The sequence below is a fragment of the Wasmannia auropunctata genome, unplaced genomic scaffold (genome assembly GCF_000956235.1).
Source record: "Wasmannia auropunctata unplaced genomic scaffold, wasmannia.A_1.0 LD335844.1, whole genome shotgun sequence".
Taxonomy (NCBI): domain Eukaryota; kingdom Metazoa; phylum Arthropoda; class Insecta; order Hymenoptera; family Formicidae; genus Wasmannia; species Wasmannia auropunctata.
In genome coordinates, this window is record NW_012027046.1 from 1,035,495 (window position 1) to 1,055,769 (window position 20,275).

At 34.9% G+C, this 20,275-nt stretch overlaps 4 protein-coding genes across 7 annotated transcripts in view; 3 read left to right on the top strand and 1 right to left on the bottom strand.

The window, feature by feature from the left end:
* LOC105455789 (mediator of RNA polymerase II transcription subunit 15) overlaps window positions 1–5,177 on the top strand; it is an 8,112-nt gene extending 2,935 nt beyond the window's left edge. Inside the window, exons 5-12 of the mRNA XM_011699382.1 lie at window positions 2,343–2,602; window positions 2,700–2,858; window positions 2,972–3,090; window positions 3,196–3,287; window positions 3,379–3,540; window positions 3,807–4,092; window positions 4,196–4,298; window positions 4,590–5,177. Coding sequence (XP_011697684.1) covers window positions 2,343–2,602; window positions 2,700–2,858; window positions 2,972–3,090; window positions 3,196–3,287; window positions 3,379–3,540; window positions 3,807–4,092; window positions 4,196–4,298; window positions 4,590–4,922 — 1,514 coding nt within the window. The 3' untranslated portion in view covers window positions 4,923–5,177. The remainder of the gene's footprint in view (window positions 1–2,342; window positions 2,603–2,699; window positions 2,859–2,971; window positions 3,091–3,195; window positions 3,288–3,378; window positions 3,541–3,806; window positions 4,093–4,195; window positions 4,299–4,589) is intronic.
* A 611-nt stretch (window positions 5,178–5,788) lies between these two features.
* Window positions 5,789–8,885, bottom strand: LOC105455790 (alpha-methylacyl-CoA racemase). Of its 3 annotated transcripts, none has more exons than XM_011699383.1 (6): window positions 8,663–8,885; window positions 7,537–7,651; window positions 7,181–7,319; window positions 6,871–7,014; window positions 6,453–6,696; window positions 5,789–6,364 (listed from the first exon to the last, which is right to left on the bottom strand). In XM_011699383.1, the coding sequence occupies exons 1-6, from the start codon at window positions 8,677–8,679 to the stop codon at window positions 5,854–5,856; spliced, it is 1,170 nt and encodes a 389-aa protein (XP_011697685.1). In that variant the 5' UTR covers window positions 8,680–8,885; the 3' UTR covers window positions 5,789–5,853. The 3 variants fall into 3 exon arrangements, with proteins under 3 accessions (XP_011697685.1, XP_011697687.1, XP_011697686.1); XM_011699385.1 differs by lacking the exon at window positions 8,663–8,885 and adding an exon at window positions 8,416–8,655; XM_011699384.1 differs by lacking the exon at window positions 8,663–8,885 and adding an exon at window positions 7,863–8,379.
* Window positions 8,886–9,881: 996 nt separating this feature from the next.
* On the top strand, window positions 9,882–13,117 carry LOC105455791 (protein phosphatase 1 regulatory subunit 7). 2 transcript variants are annotated; one of them, XM_011699389.1, is made up of 5 exons: window positions 9,882–10,266; window positions 10,356–10,456; window positions 11,321–11,517; window positions 11,599–12,070; window positions 12,166–13,117. In XM_011699389.1, the coding sequence occupies exons 1-5, from the start codon at window positions 10,254–10,256 to the stop codon at window positions 12,364–12,366; spliced, it is 984 nt and encodes a 327-aa protein (XP_011697691.1). In that variant the 5' UTR covers window positions 9,882–10,253; the 3' UTR covers window positions 12,367–13,117. The 2 variants fall into 2 exon arrangements, with proteins under 2 accessions (XP_011697691.1, XP_011697688.1); XM_011699386.1 differs by lacking the exon at window positions 9,882–10,266 and having other exon boundaries at window positions 10,319–10,456.
* A 694-nt stretch (window positions 13,118–13,811) lies between these two features.
* LOC105455792 (serine/threonine-protein phosphatase 2A catalytic subunit beta isoform) lies at window positions 13,812–19,083 on the top strand. Its single transcript, XM_011699390.1, has 6 exons — window positions 13,812–14,184; window positions 15,771–15,980; window positions 16,133–16,396; window positions 16,496–16,668; window positions 17,065–17,172; window positions 17,464–19,083. The coding sequence occupies exons 1-6, from the start codon at window positions 14,083–14,085 to the stop codon at window positions 17,534–17,536; spliced, it is 930 nt and encodes a 309-aa protein (XP_011697692.1). The 5' UTR covers window positions 13,812–14,082; the 3' UTR covers window positions 17,537–19,083.
* The last annotated feature ends 1,192 nt before the right edge of the window (window positions 19,084–20,275 follow it).

The following is a 20,275-nucleotide window of genomic DNA, read 5'->3' on the forward strand; positions in this document are numbered from 1 at the left end:
TTTAATCTAGTTGAAAATAAATGGTCGTCTGAAGGAATGATATCTGGAGAATACGTCAAATATGGCAGGACTTGCAGCTCAGTTGAGTTTTCTGTGTTGCAAACATAACAGTTGGTATTGTTGGAAAGAATAATCACTTTACTGGAAACAAAAGCTATTTATTTTGCTCCACTCAGCACAACTTTTTCGATACACAATTTTGCAATTCCGAAAAGACTTCTTTAATTGCAGTGGCGAAAGATGGTGGATAAAAATGTTTTCATTAAAAATATGTTTTATTTATAATATATAAGTATATAAATACATAAATATACATTATGTTACGTAGTATACAAAAACACATATATTGTTATAAATCAGTGCTCGGCATTAGCTGCACATTTTGGGCCGATTCCTGAAGTGACTCTCCACTACCGCCCAAAACTCTGCGAGCGCTCTGCGAAGTCCTGAGGCTGAAGTCCCGTGAGGCATATTTCCCGCGTAATTGCCAGTCGCGCGTAACCAATCAGAAACGATCTGCTGTATCGCGATTCTCGCCAAGCAAATCGCTTCTGATTGGTTACGCGATGCGCGGCAACTGTGCCTCACTTCAAGTTGAACCGACGAGAGAGAAAGACCGTTAAATATTATGACGATCTCGGACAGACTTAAAAGAGCTTCGAAATATCAATAGATAGTTGAACAAGCAGTTAGTCTGATCGAAAGCACTTATCGTGTTATACGTGTCTGAAGGAAGCACATTATAATAAAACAATTCTATGCAAAATTTATAAATGGATTCATTCGATTGTTTGCGTTTCGATATACCGCATACGGCGGGTATGCTGCAGAATGAGCCTGGCTATCCGTCGACCAGTAGAGAAGCCCGCAATGTATTGGATTCACCACCGAAAAGTTGTGAGCTTAAATATCTTGAGCAGAGAAATGCGGAGGAATCGCTACATAAAAAGTGGATGATACAACGAGCGTATTTAGAAAAAATGTTTCAGAAGAAGATAGGGGAAGACATAAAAGTGGAATCGAGCGTCAATCGTGTCAAGTTTATATATAAATATGAAGCACACGAGGTACTTGGAGAGACGAATTTTCAATTCAAGATAATACTCTTATATCGCAACTTGTTGCGCAAATGGTACCTCAGTTCAGGCTACTCTTTCGTGCCGGAAGCGATAGATCTCAAAAGCAAATTTAAGACATTTAAGTCTGGCACGTACCACCCTTTGTCGAACGAAGTATTGAATATAATTAAGGACGTGAGATGTGAGATAGACGTTTTCATGGCTCGTCTCACCACCGTGTATCAGTTCGTGGAAAATGCGCTAATGAGACACAAGGATATGCAATTTTTTATGAATGCAATCGTCACGGAGATGAAACAAACATTTATGGAAAACGCGTGGCCAAATCGTCTACTAAAATTAAGCCTTCGAGATATAATTGTTGTAAAATTGGAGTTGGATAAAGATCTTCAAGTTTCCAATGCCACTTACGAATATACATATCAAAAGCCATCTCCAATAAAATATGTGGACGAAAATCTGAAGATCTTAGGCACAAAGATGCAGTATTTCTTTGATTTTCCTTTGGAAGAAGCGTTTGAAAGATTTATTGCAGAGGTAGAAAGGTCCTTAAGTTTACAAGAAAACTCTTTGAATTTACAAGAACGAGAAAGCGCCTCAAGTTTACGAGAACAAGAAAGCTTCTCGAGTTCAGAGCAAGAAAGCTCAACTGGATTGTTGACAATCTAGTTATTACATGAATTTAATTGTTTCTTTATATTTAAGCTTTTTGTTTTTATTTACATTTATTTTTCATTTTTTTTATTTATTTTATTTATTTTTATTTTTCTAATTTATTATTAATGTTTTTGTTTTCATATTAATAATTTAAAAAAAGGAAAAAATAAAGAATTAACATTCAAATCAACAATAAATAGATATGTAAGGAATTAATGAATACAGATTATATCTATTCATACTTTTTGATTTATGGTACATTTGTTTACATTCTCTTCGGAAAGTAGTAGTTTATAATACTTTATTTATTATACATTCGCTTCTGTATTTTCTTTTCTTTCTATAACATAATATTATGATGTGTCCTTAAATTTTTGTAATATACAAATACACGAATAATTTGATTTATAAAAAGTATAAATCTAAATGAACTTTACGTTTGAAGTGATAACTTTACGTTATAAAAGGCATTCTCGAATAAAAGATGTGGAAGAAAATCTAAACAGGTTAGAAACAAAGTTGCAGTATTTCTTTGATTTTCCTTTGAAGGAAGCGTTTGAAAGATTTATTATAGTATAAATCTAAGTGAACTTTACGTTTTGTTAGTTTTGCAAAGTTTAAATCAACGACCTGGCCAACCAATGAATATGCCTGGCATGCAGAACAAAATGCCAGGTATGGGTATGATGCCGTCGCAAACTGGCGGTCCAATGAATCACATGGGCCCGATCCAAACTATGCAAAACAATCCCATGTTGTCTCAAATGAATCAGATGGGACAGGGAAATATTCCTCCACAAATGAATCAAATGGTGCCTGGGCAAATGGCCCAATTGGGCGCTGGACAGATGCAACAGAATATGCAGGTACGCATATCTGTTAAATAAGTTATATAAGAGGAACGTATAAAATGGCTAAAATGCGAAGGAAGGTTGAGACATTGACCTTTTATTTTTATTACAGACTCAGATGCAGAATCAACTACCAGGTCAAATGAACAATCAAATTACGGGGCCAATAGGCAATATACAGACTAGCATGCCGCAACAGATGAATCAAATTGGTCCTGGACAATTAGGCCCTGGTCAGATGCAGCAGCAGTTAAATCATATTCAAAGAAAAGTATGACACACTTTTTAATCACATTCTCATTACCGGATATTGCCATCATTTTTCATTAGTGTCTTTATTCATCGATAATATTCTATTGATACAATTGCCATTTCCGTTTGTAGCCAGGTGAAATGATGAATGCTGGATTTCCTGGCCCACGTAACGTTACGCCTAATCAGTTCTTGAGGCAGAGTCCATCTCCTTCAGCTCCAAGTCCGGCTGGTTTGGGCGCACCATCGAGGTAATATTAACATACTTTTTAAACACAATTTTTAAGATTATATAACAGAAATATAGAGGAATCTTTCTTTACGACATAATAAAACGAAAGATAATATTTCCACAGTAATCAAATGGTAGCCTCGCCCGCTCTAGTACCATCGCCAAGTCCTCAGCATGCCATTATGACAGGACCAACTCGTTCTGTAAATTCCGCAGGTAAGTTCAGATAATCGAGAAGTAATAAACATAGAAGGTAAATATAAATAAGAGGAAACAGTAGAATTATTAAAATAATACGTTGAACTAGGTATGGCACCGTCTCCAAGCAGTTCGTTAAATACCCCCGGCGGTGTGGGCGCTACACCAAGTCCTCAGCAAGAAGATCAGGCTTACAGAGACAAAGTCAGACAGTTGAGCAAATATATAGAACCATTACGAAGGATGATTGCCAAGATGAGCAGTGAAGGAAGTAAGGAAATATAATTATATGATTAATACAAATAATAATATACAATTAATGTTAAAATGTATGTATATATCAAGAATCAAATTTTTTTTCAAAATATTAAATAGATTTTACTTAAAAATAAAAAGTGTGAAAATTAATATACTAAAAAATAGTTCAAAATTACAAATATGTAGAATTATTTTTATATAAATCTCAGCATAAAGAAAAAAATGACGCGTTTTTTATATTATTATTTTTATTTATATTTATCCATTTTCTATTCGCAGATGTCGATAAACTCAGCAAAATGAAGAAGCTCTTGGAAATTCTGTCGAATCCCAGTAAACGTATGCCGTTGGATACATTGTTAAAATGCGAAGTTGTCTTGGAGAAGTTGGACTTCAAGAGAGGGGACGGAAGTGTGGGGCCACCAGTAACGACGTTGAAGGAGCACCAAATTTTCAGCCCTCTGCTAGAAGCCGTAAGCGCGCATCTCCAAAGTCCAGTAATCAACCACACGTTGCAGCGCACTTTTGGACCATGCTTGGATGCCTTGTTTGGACCAGAGATAAAGTAAGAACTCGTGTATATAAAAATAGTCTACATTTTATTTTATTTAATAAGTTTACAATCAAATTGCGAATGCATTCTAAAGTCTATAAATTTTAAAAAATAGAAATTTGCCACCACCCTTGAAGAAGCAAAAAATAGAGGAATCATCCAGCGAAATACCAGACGTCCTACAAGGAGAAATAGCTAGATTGGATCAACGATTTAAAGTATGTAACATTAACTTTTAAGCTTATTTATAATTTATTATATATATTTTTTATTAAAAATTTATGTTTGCTGTTTGTTTTGGACACATCTCACGCGTACTTTTTGCCCATAAAAATATTCTAAGTCTATCGTTTAGAAATATAATTCACGAATTTTGTTAACATTTTTTATGTATAAAAAATATTAGTGTACCAAACTATGCATTTTGTCTCTGCCTTATAATAAAAGTTTGCCTTATTATAAAGGTTTATATAATATTAATTATTATGCAATTTTTTTTCTTATTTCAGATCAGTCTAGACCCGGCCCAGCAAAGTGGATCAAAATGCATACAATTGATATGCTGGCTCGACGACCGTCATCTTCCGTGTGTTCCACCGATCTCTGTTACGGTTCCGGCAGACTATCCTTCAACGCCACCTCGTTGCGTCATGGCACGGCACGAGTACGAGGCAACGACATTCCTGTGTGCTGTACAAAAGGCCTTAAACGCCCGCATCGCGAAACTACCGCGTCGTTTTTCGCTTTCTCAACTATTGGACACATGGGAGATGAGTGTGCGACAAGCCAGCGCACCAAAGGAAACTTCTATTACTGCCAGTACAGTTCTGATGGGTTTATAGTACAAATTGCATAAACATTCAATAATATTAAAGATAGATCAGTTAATCATAGTCGGAAACGTAAAGCAATAACGGTAAAAATGGATTTACTACTTATATATTATTGCTTACGTTTTCTATGTGTCACTGGTCTTATGCAACTAGGTTATTATGTTCATAATGTTCAAAAATGTTTATTCAACTAGGTTATTATGTTCATAATGTTCAAAAATGTTTAAAAAAATAAATAAATACAAAAATCTGTAATACCACAAATTCTTTGAAATTGTAATTTTCTTACATAAATTCTTTGTAACAAACATAAATTCTTTGAAATTATAATTTTCTTACATATAAATATATATATATATTTATGTATATATCCATATATGTAAATATAAATATATAATATAAATATATGTCATAATAAAATACATCATAATAAAATTATGTATTTCACTGATTTTATATAGATAGATTTCTGTAAAATCTTCGGCAATTCTACAAAATTACAGATTGTATTAATAAATATATAAGAAATATATATGTCTATATACAATTTTACAAAAATTATTGTAATATATAACACATATACATGCACATATACACAATTATATATTGCATTATTTTATATTTATTATGTACACAGTATTATCATTAGACATAATGACAATACTAATGTGCAATAACACAATTGTAATACTACAAATTATAATACTTATATATTTATAATACAAATGCTACACGACATATTACATAAAAATAATATCAAAACTACGTTTTAAAAATACAGATTTTATAACTGATCCTTTTATATGGTATATAAAAAAAAGAGCAAAAAGAACGTGTTATCAAAAATACCAAAAACAAATAATTCTTGAAAACTGTATAGAAATTTTATGTATGTAGATTGTGTATATGTATGTATATTTCAACGTCAACTCTGACAGATTTAAATTTTAGAAGTATGGTATGGCTGCGCTTGGTGAACTATCTCATTTGACAATAGATCTTCAATTTCATTAGACTGAAATTTGAATTCAGTTAAGATTTCTATTGTGTGTTCACCGATTTGTGGATTTTTCTGTGATCCAAGAGAGATGCCGGGTGTGCGAGATAAACATGGAGAAGGATTTGGAATTACATCGTCTCCTACGGTCGTAAATGTCTGCCTCTGCTTATTGTGAATATGTGACGAGGCGTCCTTCAAACTTAGCATCGGTGTCACGCATGCATCAGTGCCGTCGAATATAGCGCACCATTCCGCCTGTGTTTTCGTCTTGAAAATTTCCGCAATTCTGCAACGATTTTCCTCGAAATTGTCGTACTGCGGTATCTCGTCGCTCGAGAGACCGAGCTTCTCCAGGAAGATGTCATAAAACTGTGGCTCGAGCGCTCCAACGCACATGTAAAGTTTATCCTTCGTCTCGTATGTATCGTAAAAATGCGATCCTGTGTCCAAACTGTGTGGGAAAAGTAATTATTAAAACAAAAAAAATGTTAAAAGGAAGACAAAAGTCAAAAACACTGTTTTTTCAAAGAAGCCCTTACATATTTCTGCCGCGTGGATTTCCCCATATACCCATTTTTTGGGATCTGAATAACCAAGATCCTAAGTATGCCGATCCCTCCACCATCGATGCATCTATCACCTGTCCGACATTGCTCTTGGTTCGCTCATATAACGCCAACATTATTCCAAACGCGCACATTAAACCACCACCACCAAAATCAGCAGCCAGATTGATGGGTGGTGTAGGTTTCTCACCATATCGGCCGAATAAAGACAGTAATCCTATATTATATAACAATTTATATCACAGTCTGATCATAGAATAACTTATTGATGAAGGAATAATTATGAAAAACTAAAACGTAAAATGTATGAAACCAATTTTATGTGAATATATATATATAAATGAATTATAATATGGATTATGTTATATCATGTCATATATTTTTATATTACCAGATAAACCTAAATAGTTGATATCATGGCCAGCCATATCTGCATACGAGCCATCTTGACCATATCCAGTTAACCTAGCATATATTAATTTCTCATTTGTTGCCATAAGTTCCTTTGGTCCAATCTTCAGCTTTTCCATGACTCCTATTGAATATATATTTGTATAAATAAAACAATTTTATTCTTCGTTATTAATGATGCAGATTAATTATATATTCAAATTTAAGATTAGATATTTCTCTCATTTAAAAGTCTGATTTCAAAGACTATTAAAATTGAATAATAATAATCATGTTCTATGCATATGTACCTCTTCTATATGTATCAATAATAACGTCGCTTTGATCACTTAATTTTTTAAAAATATTAATGCCCTTTTCAGACTTCAAATTTAATGCTATCGACCTCTTTCCATGGCCTAAACAATCTAATGATGCTTGACCTCCAATCTAAAATGATAAGAAAATTAAGATATAAATACCAATAAGAAAAAACTCTTTAATTTAACATTATACTTTTAGAGTTTTTAGACCATATTGTAAATAATATTAACAAGCGTATTAAACATAGTAATGTGACAATATTAATATCCACATGCTATTATAAACTATAAATTTAAATGTAAATTTTAGGAGAATATTCTAATAGAATTTACTTCCTAATTACCTTATCCACTCTGATAACGGATGCCCCGAAATCTGCCAAAATCATTCCGCAATAAGGTCCCGGAGCAAGTCCAGCTAACTCTAGGACCTTGATTCCTTTCAGAGCCATATCACCTCTGTTGACAAATTAATGATATATCAATTATTTGTAGAAAATCAGTTAACCTCATATTTATTCACAATACTTTCATCGCTTGAGAAGTGAAAACTCTAATGAAACATTTGCATCAATTATATCACATATAAATATAATATAATATTTGATTATATTATGTATTCACATAAAATTCTTTTTATTATTTGCTCCCTGTCACAATATTTCTTTACCTCTGTTAACTCTGTTATCAGCAGACTGATTGTACAGTATAAGTTATAATATACAGCCATGACATTGCACTAAAAAACGGACTTTCTTGTTTTTCAATATACAAATCATTTCTATATTTTTTGCACCTTTCCACAGTAAGCACAATCATTTATGTAAGAAAACATCATAAACAGTGACTGCGAGCACAATAATTATCGCGTGACAAGCAAGAGAAAAAAAACAAAATAAAGTGTGTATCCATAACCTCATACAGCGTCATCGATAGCGTAATTCCGCCGTAATTAATATGCACCAAAAAATTTTGATTTTAATTAATGCAATCGGAAAAAAGTGCATTTTAATATTAATAAAAAAAAACATTTCCGTCGCAAACAATTAGTACGAGAATAGAAGAAAAAGTTAAGAGTAGAGATCAGTGTATAATGTATGTAAGCGGATCAATTTACAAATTAATTTGATGAATCAGGATATTTTTTTAAAGAGTACAGCTTTTAATTCTCGCTGTTTTGCGTTTCTTTATTACTTCTAGATTTGTTTTTTTTTTTTTTTTACCATTATTCGTGTCATATTATTCTTCCCATCCTTGCAACGAATTAATATATTCATATTTAATGTTTTAAAGTTCATTTTGCAGTTCTATACATATGTGACGAGTTAAGAATAAAATTGAAAGACTTGATTACACACACTGTTATATACCATATCACATATTTATTATAAAATTTCGTAATGTATCAATGCGAAATTTAACATGATACGTTCGCACTTCGCATACACATGTACACATATATATACATACGTTCTTGATCGATACATGGCGGGGCATACAATTTCGTGAATCGTACGTGGAGCGAGATGTTTCGTAAAATAAACGCAGCTCACAATAAGCAGGTCTAACGTCTAATGCACGCGATTAGATAAATTTACTTTACTTTATATACGTACGCGTGTAACATTACAGGCCTTACGTAACTGGTCGTCGTAACATCCGTTTCTGTTTCCTCATTAAAATTTATAACTTAAAATTAGTGCTGGTCAGTTTATGAATATTACTTAACAGTGTATATATTATATAACCGTTTAAATATATATTAATAGCAATCGATTTGTTACTTCTGGAGCTAACCAATCATCATTTAGTTGTTATACATGTATATAGTTCGTATTTTTAAATTCAACATCGTATATCTAATTCGAAAAATTTTAATATATATGTTAAATTAATTTCTTTTTCTTCTATTAAATTGTGGAATAATTTTTTATTTATTATTGGAGTTTAACTGAAAGTCTGCGTTTACTTTGGCGCTATTACAACTATACCATTTCATCGTTATTTAATTGTTTATCAAATGTTAAAGAAGGACAAATGATGTTCACAAACACCAAATCGAACGCAATCAAAGATCAGAGATCGAGGTGTAAAGTTAAATAACATATGTCATCGCGTATCAACAATGTAGATTAAATATTCAAGAAATTATAAGTCATGCAAAACTGATGTAGTTCAACTATATATTATTATCCCTAAACGTCCAAAATTGATCGCTCAATTTAAATCGATTTGTTATATTTTTAAATGTAAATGAAAAGAGGATAGAAATCAATATTTTGATTAGACAAATATTTGGATCAATTAAAGCAATATATTTGGATTAATTTAATTAGATTTACACTTTATAGATAAATTGAACATTGATCTAATAATAAATCATAAAATTAATGTTATATAATTATTTACTATAATTGCTTAAATTTTAGCAATTACTAAACAGCCACACGCTATATAACTCCCGTAAGGGCGTCGGTTTTTAATAGATAAATGAAATCAATATTTAGATAAACTCGAACATCAATTGGTGATTACCTTGTTAAAACGTGCCGATAGAAACGATCAGCCTATATAATAATTAACGCAATTAAGGATATCTGCACGCGTCACGCGGAGCCGCGGGTCTTCAAAGGCCGAGTTTTGCAGGCGCGGAACGCCAGATGGCTCCGCATTTGGCGCCCTTTTTGACGTCGAAGGGCACCCGAGCGGCCCACCCGACCGAGTCACGGCACCATCACGGCACTTGGCAGTCTTGGATGACATCATGTTTTCACACGGTGTTTGATTGATTTGTTATTTATAATTACTAGCGTATACGAGCCTATGGGTTTTCCCATCGCACGTAGCTCGTTTAGACTCCCCCGTCGTTTTACGGTGTCGTTACGCGGTGTGTTTACTACAATTGTTTTCAGTGTCGTTTTAATTGTGCGCTTTGTCGAAGAGACCGGTTAGATCGCACGAAAAAGTCGCTTACGTTTTTTCAGGCTGATTTTAACTAACGGCTCGATCAGCTGGGCAGATCTGTCAAATCTGCGCTTCACGTCGCGCGGCAGCTCCCGCAATGGCTAATCACGGTACGATAATCAAGGATTAAAGAGGCTTAATATTCCGTTGCACGGAATCACGTACGAGGTTTAGGTTATGTTTAATTCAATTATTTTAGACGAGGACAAAAGCGAGAGTTCCGCCGAAATAAGGGCCGAAAATGAGGGGGAGGAGTCCGAGGAGTCCGACAAGATATGCATTATAGATCCCGAGACCGAAGTGGGTTTTTTTACTGATTTACTTCTGTGTTTTGACTGATTCACTTGTGTTGTCAAACGAAATTTGACGAGTTCTTTAAAAGATATTAATTGTAGATTCTAAAGGCCCTTGCACAATGCGAGGGAACAGCGATAGGAATAACACAGGCGATGTACATGGGCGTCCGCAGGTTTTTTTCTAGAGGGGTGGCATGATCCAAATTTGTAATACGAACTACCGCGAGAAGCGAATGTCCAAATAGTGTAGTTGTGTACCTGTGTTGTATTTTAGCTCTCTCACTTTTGACAAACATATTTTTTATTTGTAAAAATAAGAGAGCAAATTCTGAATTTTCTAGAAATACAAGCTTATACTCGTTTGATTTTGGGGAGGAGGGGGGCAAATGTCCCTCCTTGCCCCTCTCCCCTGTGGACGCCCATGGCAATATAAGTATAGCGATAGGAACAGAGAAATCTAACTCGTCGGAAATTTAATACCATTGCCTCATTCTGTGTTCCAATCTGCATTGACATATTGCATTCTTGAATGTTGGATTGTGCAAGAGGCTTAAGTGCCAAAGTGTATCTCTTATGTCCTTTTCTATCAATATATAGATAAGCTTCAATCTTGGTTTAACTATTTTTTATCTCTTTCTAGTTTTAAAGAATCTATCTTTTTCTTTTAGAATGTTTATTTTTTTGTAGTCCTAAGAAAAGGATAATTTTAAGAAAAGGATCGAGAATAAGTTAAATCGAGATTAAAGTTAATCACGATTGGTCGAAATGGACATTACTGGTTGACTTCTGTCAAACATGCATTTTCAAATTTAGGAATATTGCTGCGAGTACTTTGTCAACGAGATTGCTGTTACACCGATTATTTTAGGAATTGGACTTCAATCACGCGAGATTGACCAAACTGGAAAATCTAGAGCCGTTAACGCAAGTACGAAGATTATGCTTCACGTGGAACCTAATTAAAAAGATAGAAAATCTCGATACGCTCACTAGTTTGGTGGAATTGGAATTAAGGGATAATCAAATCACGACCATAGAAAATCTAGGCGCTCTCGTGAATCTGGAGTACGTCCCTGGTTTTTTTTTAAATTCCGTATAATGGGCGACGCAAATATACGCACGTAATAATTTATGTGTTAATTTCAGATTCCTGGATTTGTCATTCAATCGCATTAAGAAGATCGAAGGGTTGGACAACTTGACGAATCTAGAGAAGTTATTTATATCGTCAAATAAGATTTCGCAAATCGAGAATATCTCACATCTGGCGAATCTTACGATACTGGAGTTGGGCGATAACAAGATACGCGAAATTGTGAATCTGGAAGGCCTCGAGAAGCTGACCAATTTGTATCTTGGTAAAAACAAAATTACCAAAATTCAAAATCTGGAGAGTCTGAAGGACCTCACGCTGTTGAGTCTACAAAGCAATCGAATTACGAAGATCGAGAATATTGAAGAGTTAAAGAAGTTGGATCAGTTATACTTGTCTGAGAACGGCATCACGTGCATAGAAGGCATAGAAAATTGTCCAGGATTGACAACGTTGGATCTAGCTAATAACAAAATTAAGAAGATTCAAAATATGGATCATCTTGAAAGTCTCGAAGAATTCTGGGTAAGATAAATTAATCTACAAACGCATGTGCATCGCGTAATTATATATTATTATAATTGTATACTATTTTATTCAATACGATTCAACATCTGCAGATGAACAATAACGAGATTGAAGATTGGAACACGTTAGAGAGTTTAACAGCCAACAAGAAGCTGCAGACCGTATATCTGGAGTACAATCCCGTTGCGAAGGATCCGAATTACCGAAGGAAAATCATGCTGCTGTTGCCGTGGCTCGAACAGCTGGACGCGACTCTTTGCAAGAGAAAATCCGGTCAGCAGTGGAGAGACTAACAATAAGTAAAACGTAAATAGGAAGTACAACTAAAGAAATAGCGAAAATTATTTATGAAAGTTTCCATACGTGGTGAAATCCAGACATTGCATTGCTGTTACTTTCTTTCGTTGTACCCTGACACGATCATTGTGTAGAAGCTTGGCTACGTAAGATTAACAATAGTACTCATACCGAAGACACGCTTGATATTAGGCCATTTATGGAACTATTCGATGTTGGGGTTTGTTTGGTATAATTTGCTTGAAAACCTTTTTTTTTTTGTACTGGAAAGAAAATATGATAAGTCAAAATATGAAAGTTCTCGTGTCTTTAGGATAAACTGAAACACGTACACAATTCTCTACATATTTCCAAAAAATCTTAATATATTCTTCCTCTCTCTAATCATACATATTATCGTACTGTTGTATTGTGCACATTTCTATCTCTATTTGCACGCATCTTTCTCTGTCGATTATGTTAAGAAGTTAATATAGATGTAGATTTTAAATAATATTCCAATTATTTCTAAGCTATATTTCCGTCTGTGAAAGAAACTTATATTTAACTTCGTTATTTTTGATGATCAACATATTGTTACAAAAACAAGATGTACATGTCTGTATTTTATAGCAGCGCGCGGCAGCTTTTTGTAATCGCCACTTTGTTAACCCGATATCTCGCGATGTAACGCGATTATTGTTACATGTAATCATATACAAGATATTCTAAGCTTATATAAATAAATCAATTATTAAATGTCTCGAACTCGCCGAGAGTCGATCAATCTCGTGGTGCAATTTGCGCTCAAATTGCTACACGTGTGTGGGGCGACAGTGAGGGAATTAATTATATCTTGGATGTTTCCTGTGAAATTAATATCAATTGCCTCGTCATCAACGTGGAATTCAAAGTCATTAACACGGAAGAGTAATTTCATTTACGTCACAAATGTCCGTCGGTGTACTTTCAGCGCACTTTGCGGTTTTTCTTCCTCGAGCCTGCGTGCGCGTCCGCGGTCCATTTTGAGCGCAAAGCTTCGCGGAAAGAATGTCAAAATCGTTGAATCTAAGATCTGTTTTTTTTTTTTTAATAGCTGAATTAGTGTAAACATTTTTTGTACTTAAAGTGATAAATATAAATTTGATATTTAGCGAAAGCGAAAGGAAAATTCGAGTGCAGTCCACAGTTGCAGTAATAGAAAATAAATCTTCGTCGGAATTCGATATTTCCGAATTGCGGATTTACAAAAATGAGCGAATTTACTAGAATATTTACAATTTCATTGGTCAATATCTGGTAAATTTTTTCACTTTTGTAATTTTCATCAAGCTTTGCAATTCACACAGTCGAACCTCCCTTCCGCGCGTTACGAATTTACGCGCCTGCCCACCCAATCACATGGCGGCGGTGGTGTCGCCGATTGACCGCGCGAGCGCCCCCACGCACGTATGCGCGCCGTGACGTCATCGCTCGCCAGCGCTCGGCCGTTCGGCCATTTTGTGTGGTGAATGAGCGCTCTCCGCTTCTCACGGGGCATTTGTGTTGCGGGTTTCGCGCGGCCAGTGGCGGAGATAAGCTCTCGGATGATTTAGTTTTCCGCGTTTAGAGAGGGACACGCACGGCGATTTTACATGCGCTAGTGAAAGGGGGTGCGACCGACCGCTCGACCCGCGTTAAAACACTACTCCCCCCCCCGTCCCCCCTTCGTGCAAAACTGTGGAACAGGTACGATGGAGGATAAGGCGTCGCTCAAGGAACTTGACCAGTGGATAGAACAATTAAACGACTGCAAACAACTGACAGAAAGCCAAGTGAAAACCCTCTGCGATAAGGTACACGCTCGGCCTAAGAGCCACGGCTCCGCCCCGACGTACGCCCGGCCGCGCGAGGGGGGCCCCCCCCCGCGCGCGCGACCGACCGCCGACGGCGACCGCGTCGCGCCTCGCGTTAATTATTCGCGCACGGCTGTCGCGTGTGCCGCGTGTGCGAACGGGAGGTCACGCACACCATGTGTACCGTGCTCCGCGACCTCCCGCTGTCTCGCGTCGCCGTCGTTAAATCTGACGTCGTGTCGCCGATGTGTCGCAGGTTGCCCATCGCGGGGTCCACGCCGCGAGGATCGAGTGCTCCGGGTAACCTCGGGGGTTCCCCCTCCCCCCCCCCGTCGCGTCGTCGTCGTTGTCGTCGTCATCGCGATCGCGATCCCGAATGGTGTCCGTGTTCGATCGCGACGAGCTCGGTCCTCCGAAAGTCACGTTTTTTCGAGGCCACCTTTTGGCGACGATCGGGATTCCGCGGTCCCTAATCGATTGTTCATGTGCGTATACTACGTGTCGTTTTTTTTTTTTTGAACCTGTTAACGCGATTCCGCAACAGGTGAACGCTCCCGTCGTTGCATCGTCGTGATTAATTTGTACGGGTGTACCTCCGCCGAGGTACCTGCGCAATTTGCCCAGGGGGATGAATAGTCTTATCACCGCGCGATAAAAATGACAAATCGCGTGACGGATATGCTTTACAATATCAGCGATAAAATCTGTCATCGCTGTCTTTCCTTTGATTGGAGAGCGTGACGATGAGGAAAATTATCACTTTGCCATGAATCACGCGGTCGCTTTTAGACTGACAAGATATTCTGCCATTGTTTAAACTAATGTGACAAAAAGCAAGAGTTGCAAATTGACTAAAACGCTAGCCAGGAGCTAGCACAGAGGCTAGCCTCTGGTCACTGTGGCATTCCAGCGAACCGGAAAAAGATGTCAATATGAAAATTCTAAAAAGCAGTGCAATATTCTCTCAAAGGATTATTCAAAAAAAAAAAAAAAAAAAAAAAAAACTGATTTGATTACTCTGAGATTGGATTTTAGCGTTTCTTGAGTTCTTAATAGACTGAGCTAAATGAAACGAGTATTTTTGAATGAATCTAAATTTAGACGTTTCAAGATGGTATTATAGCTGCGACATTCTTTACAATAATGCTTCACCACGTTGTACTCGTACGTTATGCCAGTTGGCGCCGAAGCGTCTGGTTTTCTAAATGTATGCCAGTAATTAAATCTGTAATTGGCAACGGAAATTCGCTTGTTGAGGGGAATTTCTGTTTGCTCATTGAGAGATAATTTCCAATTACAAACGGACGTTAAGATCTGATTCTACTTGATAACTTTCTTATCACATTAGTTGATACAGATATTTACAATATTATCATATTGCGTATCTGTAAGATTTTTTGATTAAAATAGGGAGAGATTTAAATACTACACGCGTCATATTATGTATGTAAGGCATATACCGTCTCGTATTGTAGATGTACTTGTTTTAGAGAGATTAACTACTTCTTTTTATTTCCAATTGTTTTAAAACAGCTATGCGTACATGTGTCTCAGCAGTGGTATCTCATAATACTTAACATTTTCAGGCGAAAGAAATTTTAGCTAAGGAATCAAATGTACAAGAAGTAAAATGTCCCGTAACGGTGTGCGGAGATGTACACGGGCAGTTCCACGATTTGATGGAACTGTTCAGAATAGGTGGCAAATCACCTGATACGAATTACCTTTTTATGGGTGACTATGTTGATCGTGGCTACTATTCGGTCGAGACTGTCACTTTGCTCGTAGCTCTTAAGGTATAGTACAATTTTATTGAATTATTATGGCTTTGACAATAATCTGTGGATTAATATACGTATTGCATTTAATTGTATGTATATACAATTTTTCCTTGAACAGATACATTTATTTCTCTTCCCTTTTTGCTGTTTGTTTTGTATAATTAAAGGTGAGATACCGGGAAAGAATAACCATTCTACGAGGCAACCACGAATCGAGGCAAATTACACAGGTGTACGGATTTTATGATGAATGCTTACGTAAATATGGGAATGCCAATGTATGGAAATTCTTTACGGACTTATTCGATTATTTACCATTAACGGCGCTGGTCGATGGCCAAATATTCTGTTTGCATGGTGGTCTGTCGCCGTCGATCGACACCTTAGATCACATACGTGCTCTAGATCGTCTTCAAGAAGTGCCACACGAAGTTAGTATTTGCACTTATAATTTTTATTAAAACCTATTGTAATAATTTAATCGTAAATTGTATTGTAATATGTAATTGTATTGTAATTGTTGTTCACAGGGTCCCATGTGCGATCTGCTTTGGTCAGATCCAGATGATAGAGGAGGATGGGGTATTTCACCCCGCGGAGCGGGATACACGTTCGGTCAAGATATTTCAGAAACGTTTAATCACTCCAATGGGCTGACACTCGTGTCACGGGCTCATCAGTTGGTTATGGAGGGTTACAATTGGTATGAATAGTTGTATATTTCGCAAGCATGTATATATAAATAGGACGGTATCATTGTCATTTACCCGATTTTGTGTGTGAATCGAGTTAGAATGCATCATCCCTATCTTACTATTTACATTATTTTGCCGATCACATTAACGTCTTGTATATCTCTTTGATTGAACTGTTCTTTTTCTTATATTAAAGAACTGAAGCAGAAAATTAAAACAGAAGTTAATCTCTAAAACCGGGAATATTAACGAATAGTACGAAGGCACGATCTGCGAATATACATATATTTTGTTTTAAAATATTTTTTTTTCTATCACACGTATATAGATTTATTCAGGATATTTTATAAGAAATTTATAGTATTTAATATCACTTATATGATGTGTGTGTGTTATTCTTTCAGGTGTCATGATCGCAATGTCGTGACTATATTCTCCGCACCTAATTACTGTTATCGTTGCGGTAATCAAGCTGCAATCATGGAACTGGATGATGCTTTAAAATATTCATTGTGAGTGTGATTTTAGTACATTTACGTTGTGACGTAATGTTTATTTGCAATTTGTTCTATTGATCTATTTTTTCTATGTTCTATTGAATGCATTCAAATTTTTCTAAATAAATCTATGATAAATCAAATCCTTAAATGTATAATAATCATAAACGTATTTTTACGTATGCCACATTATATTTTTTGTATTGTTAAAAGACCTAGCTAATACAATTGAAGAAGTTACAAAGTATAGTGTGCAACTTTGCTGATACGAGATTGTTGATTTTCCTTTGATCTTTTTTGTTACAGCCTACAATTCGACCCAGCACCAAGACGTGGAGAACCACATGTTACCAGGCGAACGCCAGACTACTTCCTCTAAAGAACTAGACTTCAGGGCTAAGTGTCAAGGTAGGGGAAATGGAAAAACGCGATCTTGACTTTATAGTGATGCCAGACAACATAACTTACAATAGAACATCGCTAAATGAGTGTGAGGCTCCGACATGTTTTCACACGTACCACATATAGCCCCAAGTATTATATCATGGCTCACTTTGTGGTCTCATTGAGAGATAGAATAGATAACACGCACGTTTGGTGCGTGCCTTACATGATACATGTAGACACAACATTACTTGTACACTAAAAAGGAAGAAAAATAATACAATAATGTACACACGTATCGATTAAATTCACTTGTAGCATTGAGTTTTACAACGTTTATTATATCCGCTTGTATTTTTATTATAAAAGAAAACTGAATATATATAATAATGCACACGTTTGCGCGTAATAGGTAGAAACAAAAAAGTATATCGGAAAAAAATGGTATTGTTTTGTAATCTTGAATGAGAATATTAAAAACTCGGCGAGAGAAAAATTTATATAAAAACGAGGCAACATCGTGTGTATTCTAATCGATCGTGCGTTCTAAACGAAGTTTAGTAATTGTCATGCAAGATTCCAAGAAAATACATCAAAATGGTCATAATTTATATTTAAGAGAGTGTCACGTTATTATTAGTGTGAATGGAGCATGAATTGTTCCACTTGAAGGAAATACAAGGTGAGTTGATGCAACAGTAAATTTGGCATGCATAAATTGTGCCATATGAGGATTCAATAAATATAATTTCCAAGTAGAAGGTTTATTAAAAGTTTTAATATGGCATTACACATACGAATTCATCAGAATCATGATGAGCAATTTCGTTTCGTTAGAATTACAGTCACTTCTATACAGTATTTATTACTTTTTAAGCAACTGAAATAGAGTTTTATCTAAATGGTATAGAAATCCGCAAAGGGTGAATGTAAATCTCATTCTCGTCGATGTAGCTTTCTTATTAATCCATAATATTATTTTCGCGAAATAATACGCGTATGTACAATAAAAGAAAAATCGATGAGAGTCACATTTACATTCGCACTTGAAATATTTTTACTTTATTTAGGTAAAATGATTATATTTAATACTGTACATAAAATTTAGTTGATTTGATTTATTTTTATATCATGAATTTGTCTAGTAATTGTAAACTGCAATATAAAAAGGAGTTACACTGGTTACTGATTATAAATGACAATTAAAAGAAAAAATACGACACTTTTGCATCAATTCTATCTGCCTTCTAAAGTGAAACACGTACTTTATATCGAGTAAATGCATGCATTCATGATTAAATTAAAAGGAAAATTGATTGCTTGTAAACCCATCGACGAACCTTTTTACTAATTAATACATATAAAATGATGCTTCTGGTAAATAAACATGTGTAATGCAAGCCAAAGCAACCCAACATCAAATTTTATATTCAATTTATGTTAAATGCAGGAGCAATTTGTGTACGACGAACAACTAAAAGGAAAAAAAAACAAGAAACACACGTGAGGATGTATGTATAAGAATAAACATTGCAATTCGAATATCATGCATAATGAAGCAATTACAATAGCGACAAGGGCGACAAGGCGAACGTGAAAATGTGTTAGATGCACATTATAGCAATTTAACTAAGACTGTAAAATCCATACAGCACAGGATGCAGCGCGGAGTTAACGCGAGCCTTCTGCACAATGCAGGCTGAGCATTTTTTTTCGTCTTTTTTTTCCGTTTTCTATTATACAAATATACGTATATACATAATATTCTCTAGACTACAATAATAAGAATAAATTTTCCTATAGAACAAAAATGCACTTGTAGTATTATATATAATGCGACGGAATTTAAAGGTATGGCGAAGGAATAATAGGTATCAGCAATTATTATAGCTAATTTTATATCTGCTCTATTTATTGCCCTCTCACTGCATACCGACCTTCATACAACGGATGAAATTAATATGAAAATACTGAAACACTAATGGATAGTTGTTTTCAGTGGAAACATGCATAGTACCTCAAATATCTACATGAATAATTATCATATTTTGATTTCATATTAGCGTGAAAAATACTGGGAAGCTATTGTACAGGGTGCCCCATTTTAATGGGGAAACAAATACTTAAAAAACTAATGAATTTACACAAAAATGGTTTACACAAAAATTATTTAATTCTGAGCACATCTTATAGATTTGTTTTCAAAATCGTTTTCGAAATTTAATTACCTTTTTTCAGAAACTTTATATATATTTTATTTTTAATTAAATATATATAAATAATATATATAAACATTAAATATATATATATTTTTTTTTCTTAATTTAATTAATCAAATCTTATACTTTATAAGTAAAACTATTAAGATAATCGAAAAGTGAATGCTTTATACTTTAGAAACGTCTATACTTTATTGTGATACATTCTGATATAAAAATAATTTACATTATAATCTAAATTTTGCATAGATTATTTTGTGTAAATCTGTTTATTTTTTAAATATTTGTCTATTTTCATTAAGGCAGAACACCTTGTATTCTTAGAAACCCATTTATGCATTCAATATTTTTTGTTGATCTAATTTTTAAAAAATACCCTCGAATATATACTGTATAAATTGAATGAATCATTAATACGTTTATATATTAATCTTAGCTATTTGAGAGAGAAAGGGAGAGAGTGAGAAAGAGAGAGAGAGAAAGAAATTAGTTTCATTTTAGATTTAACTTTATAG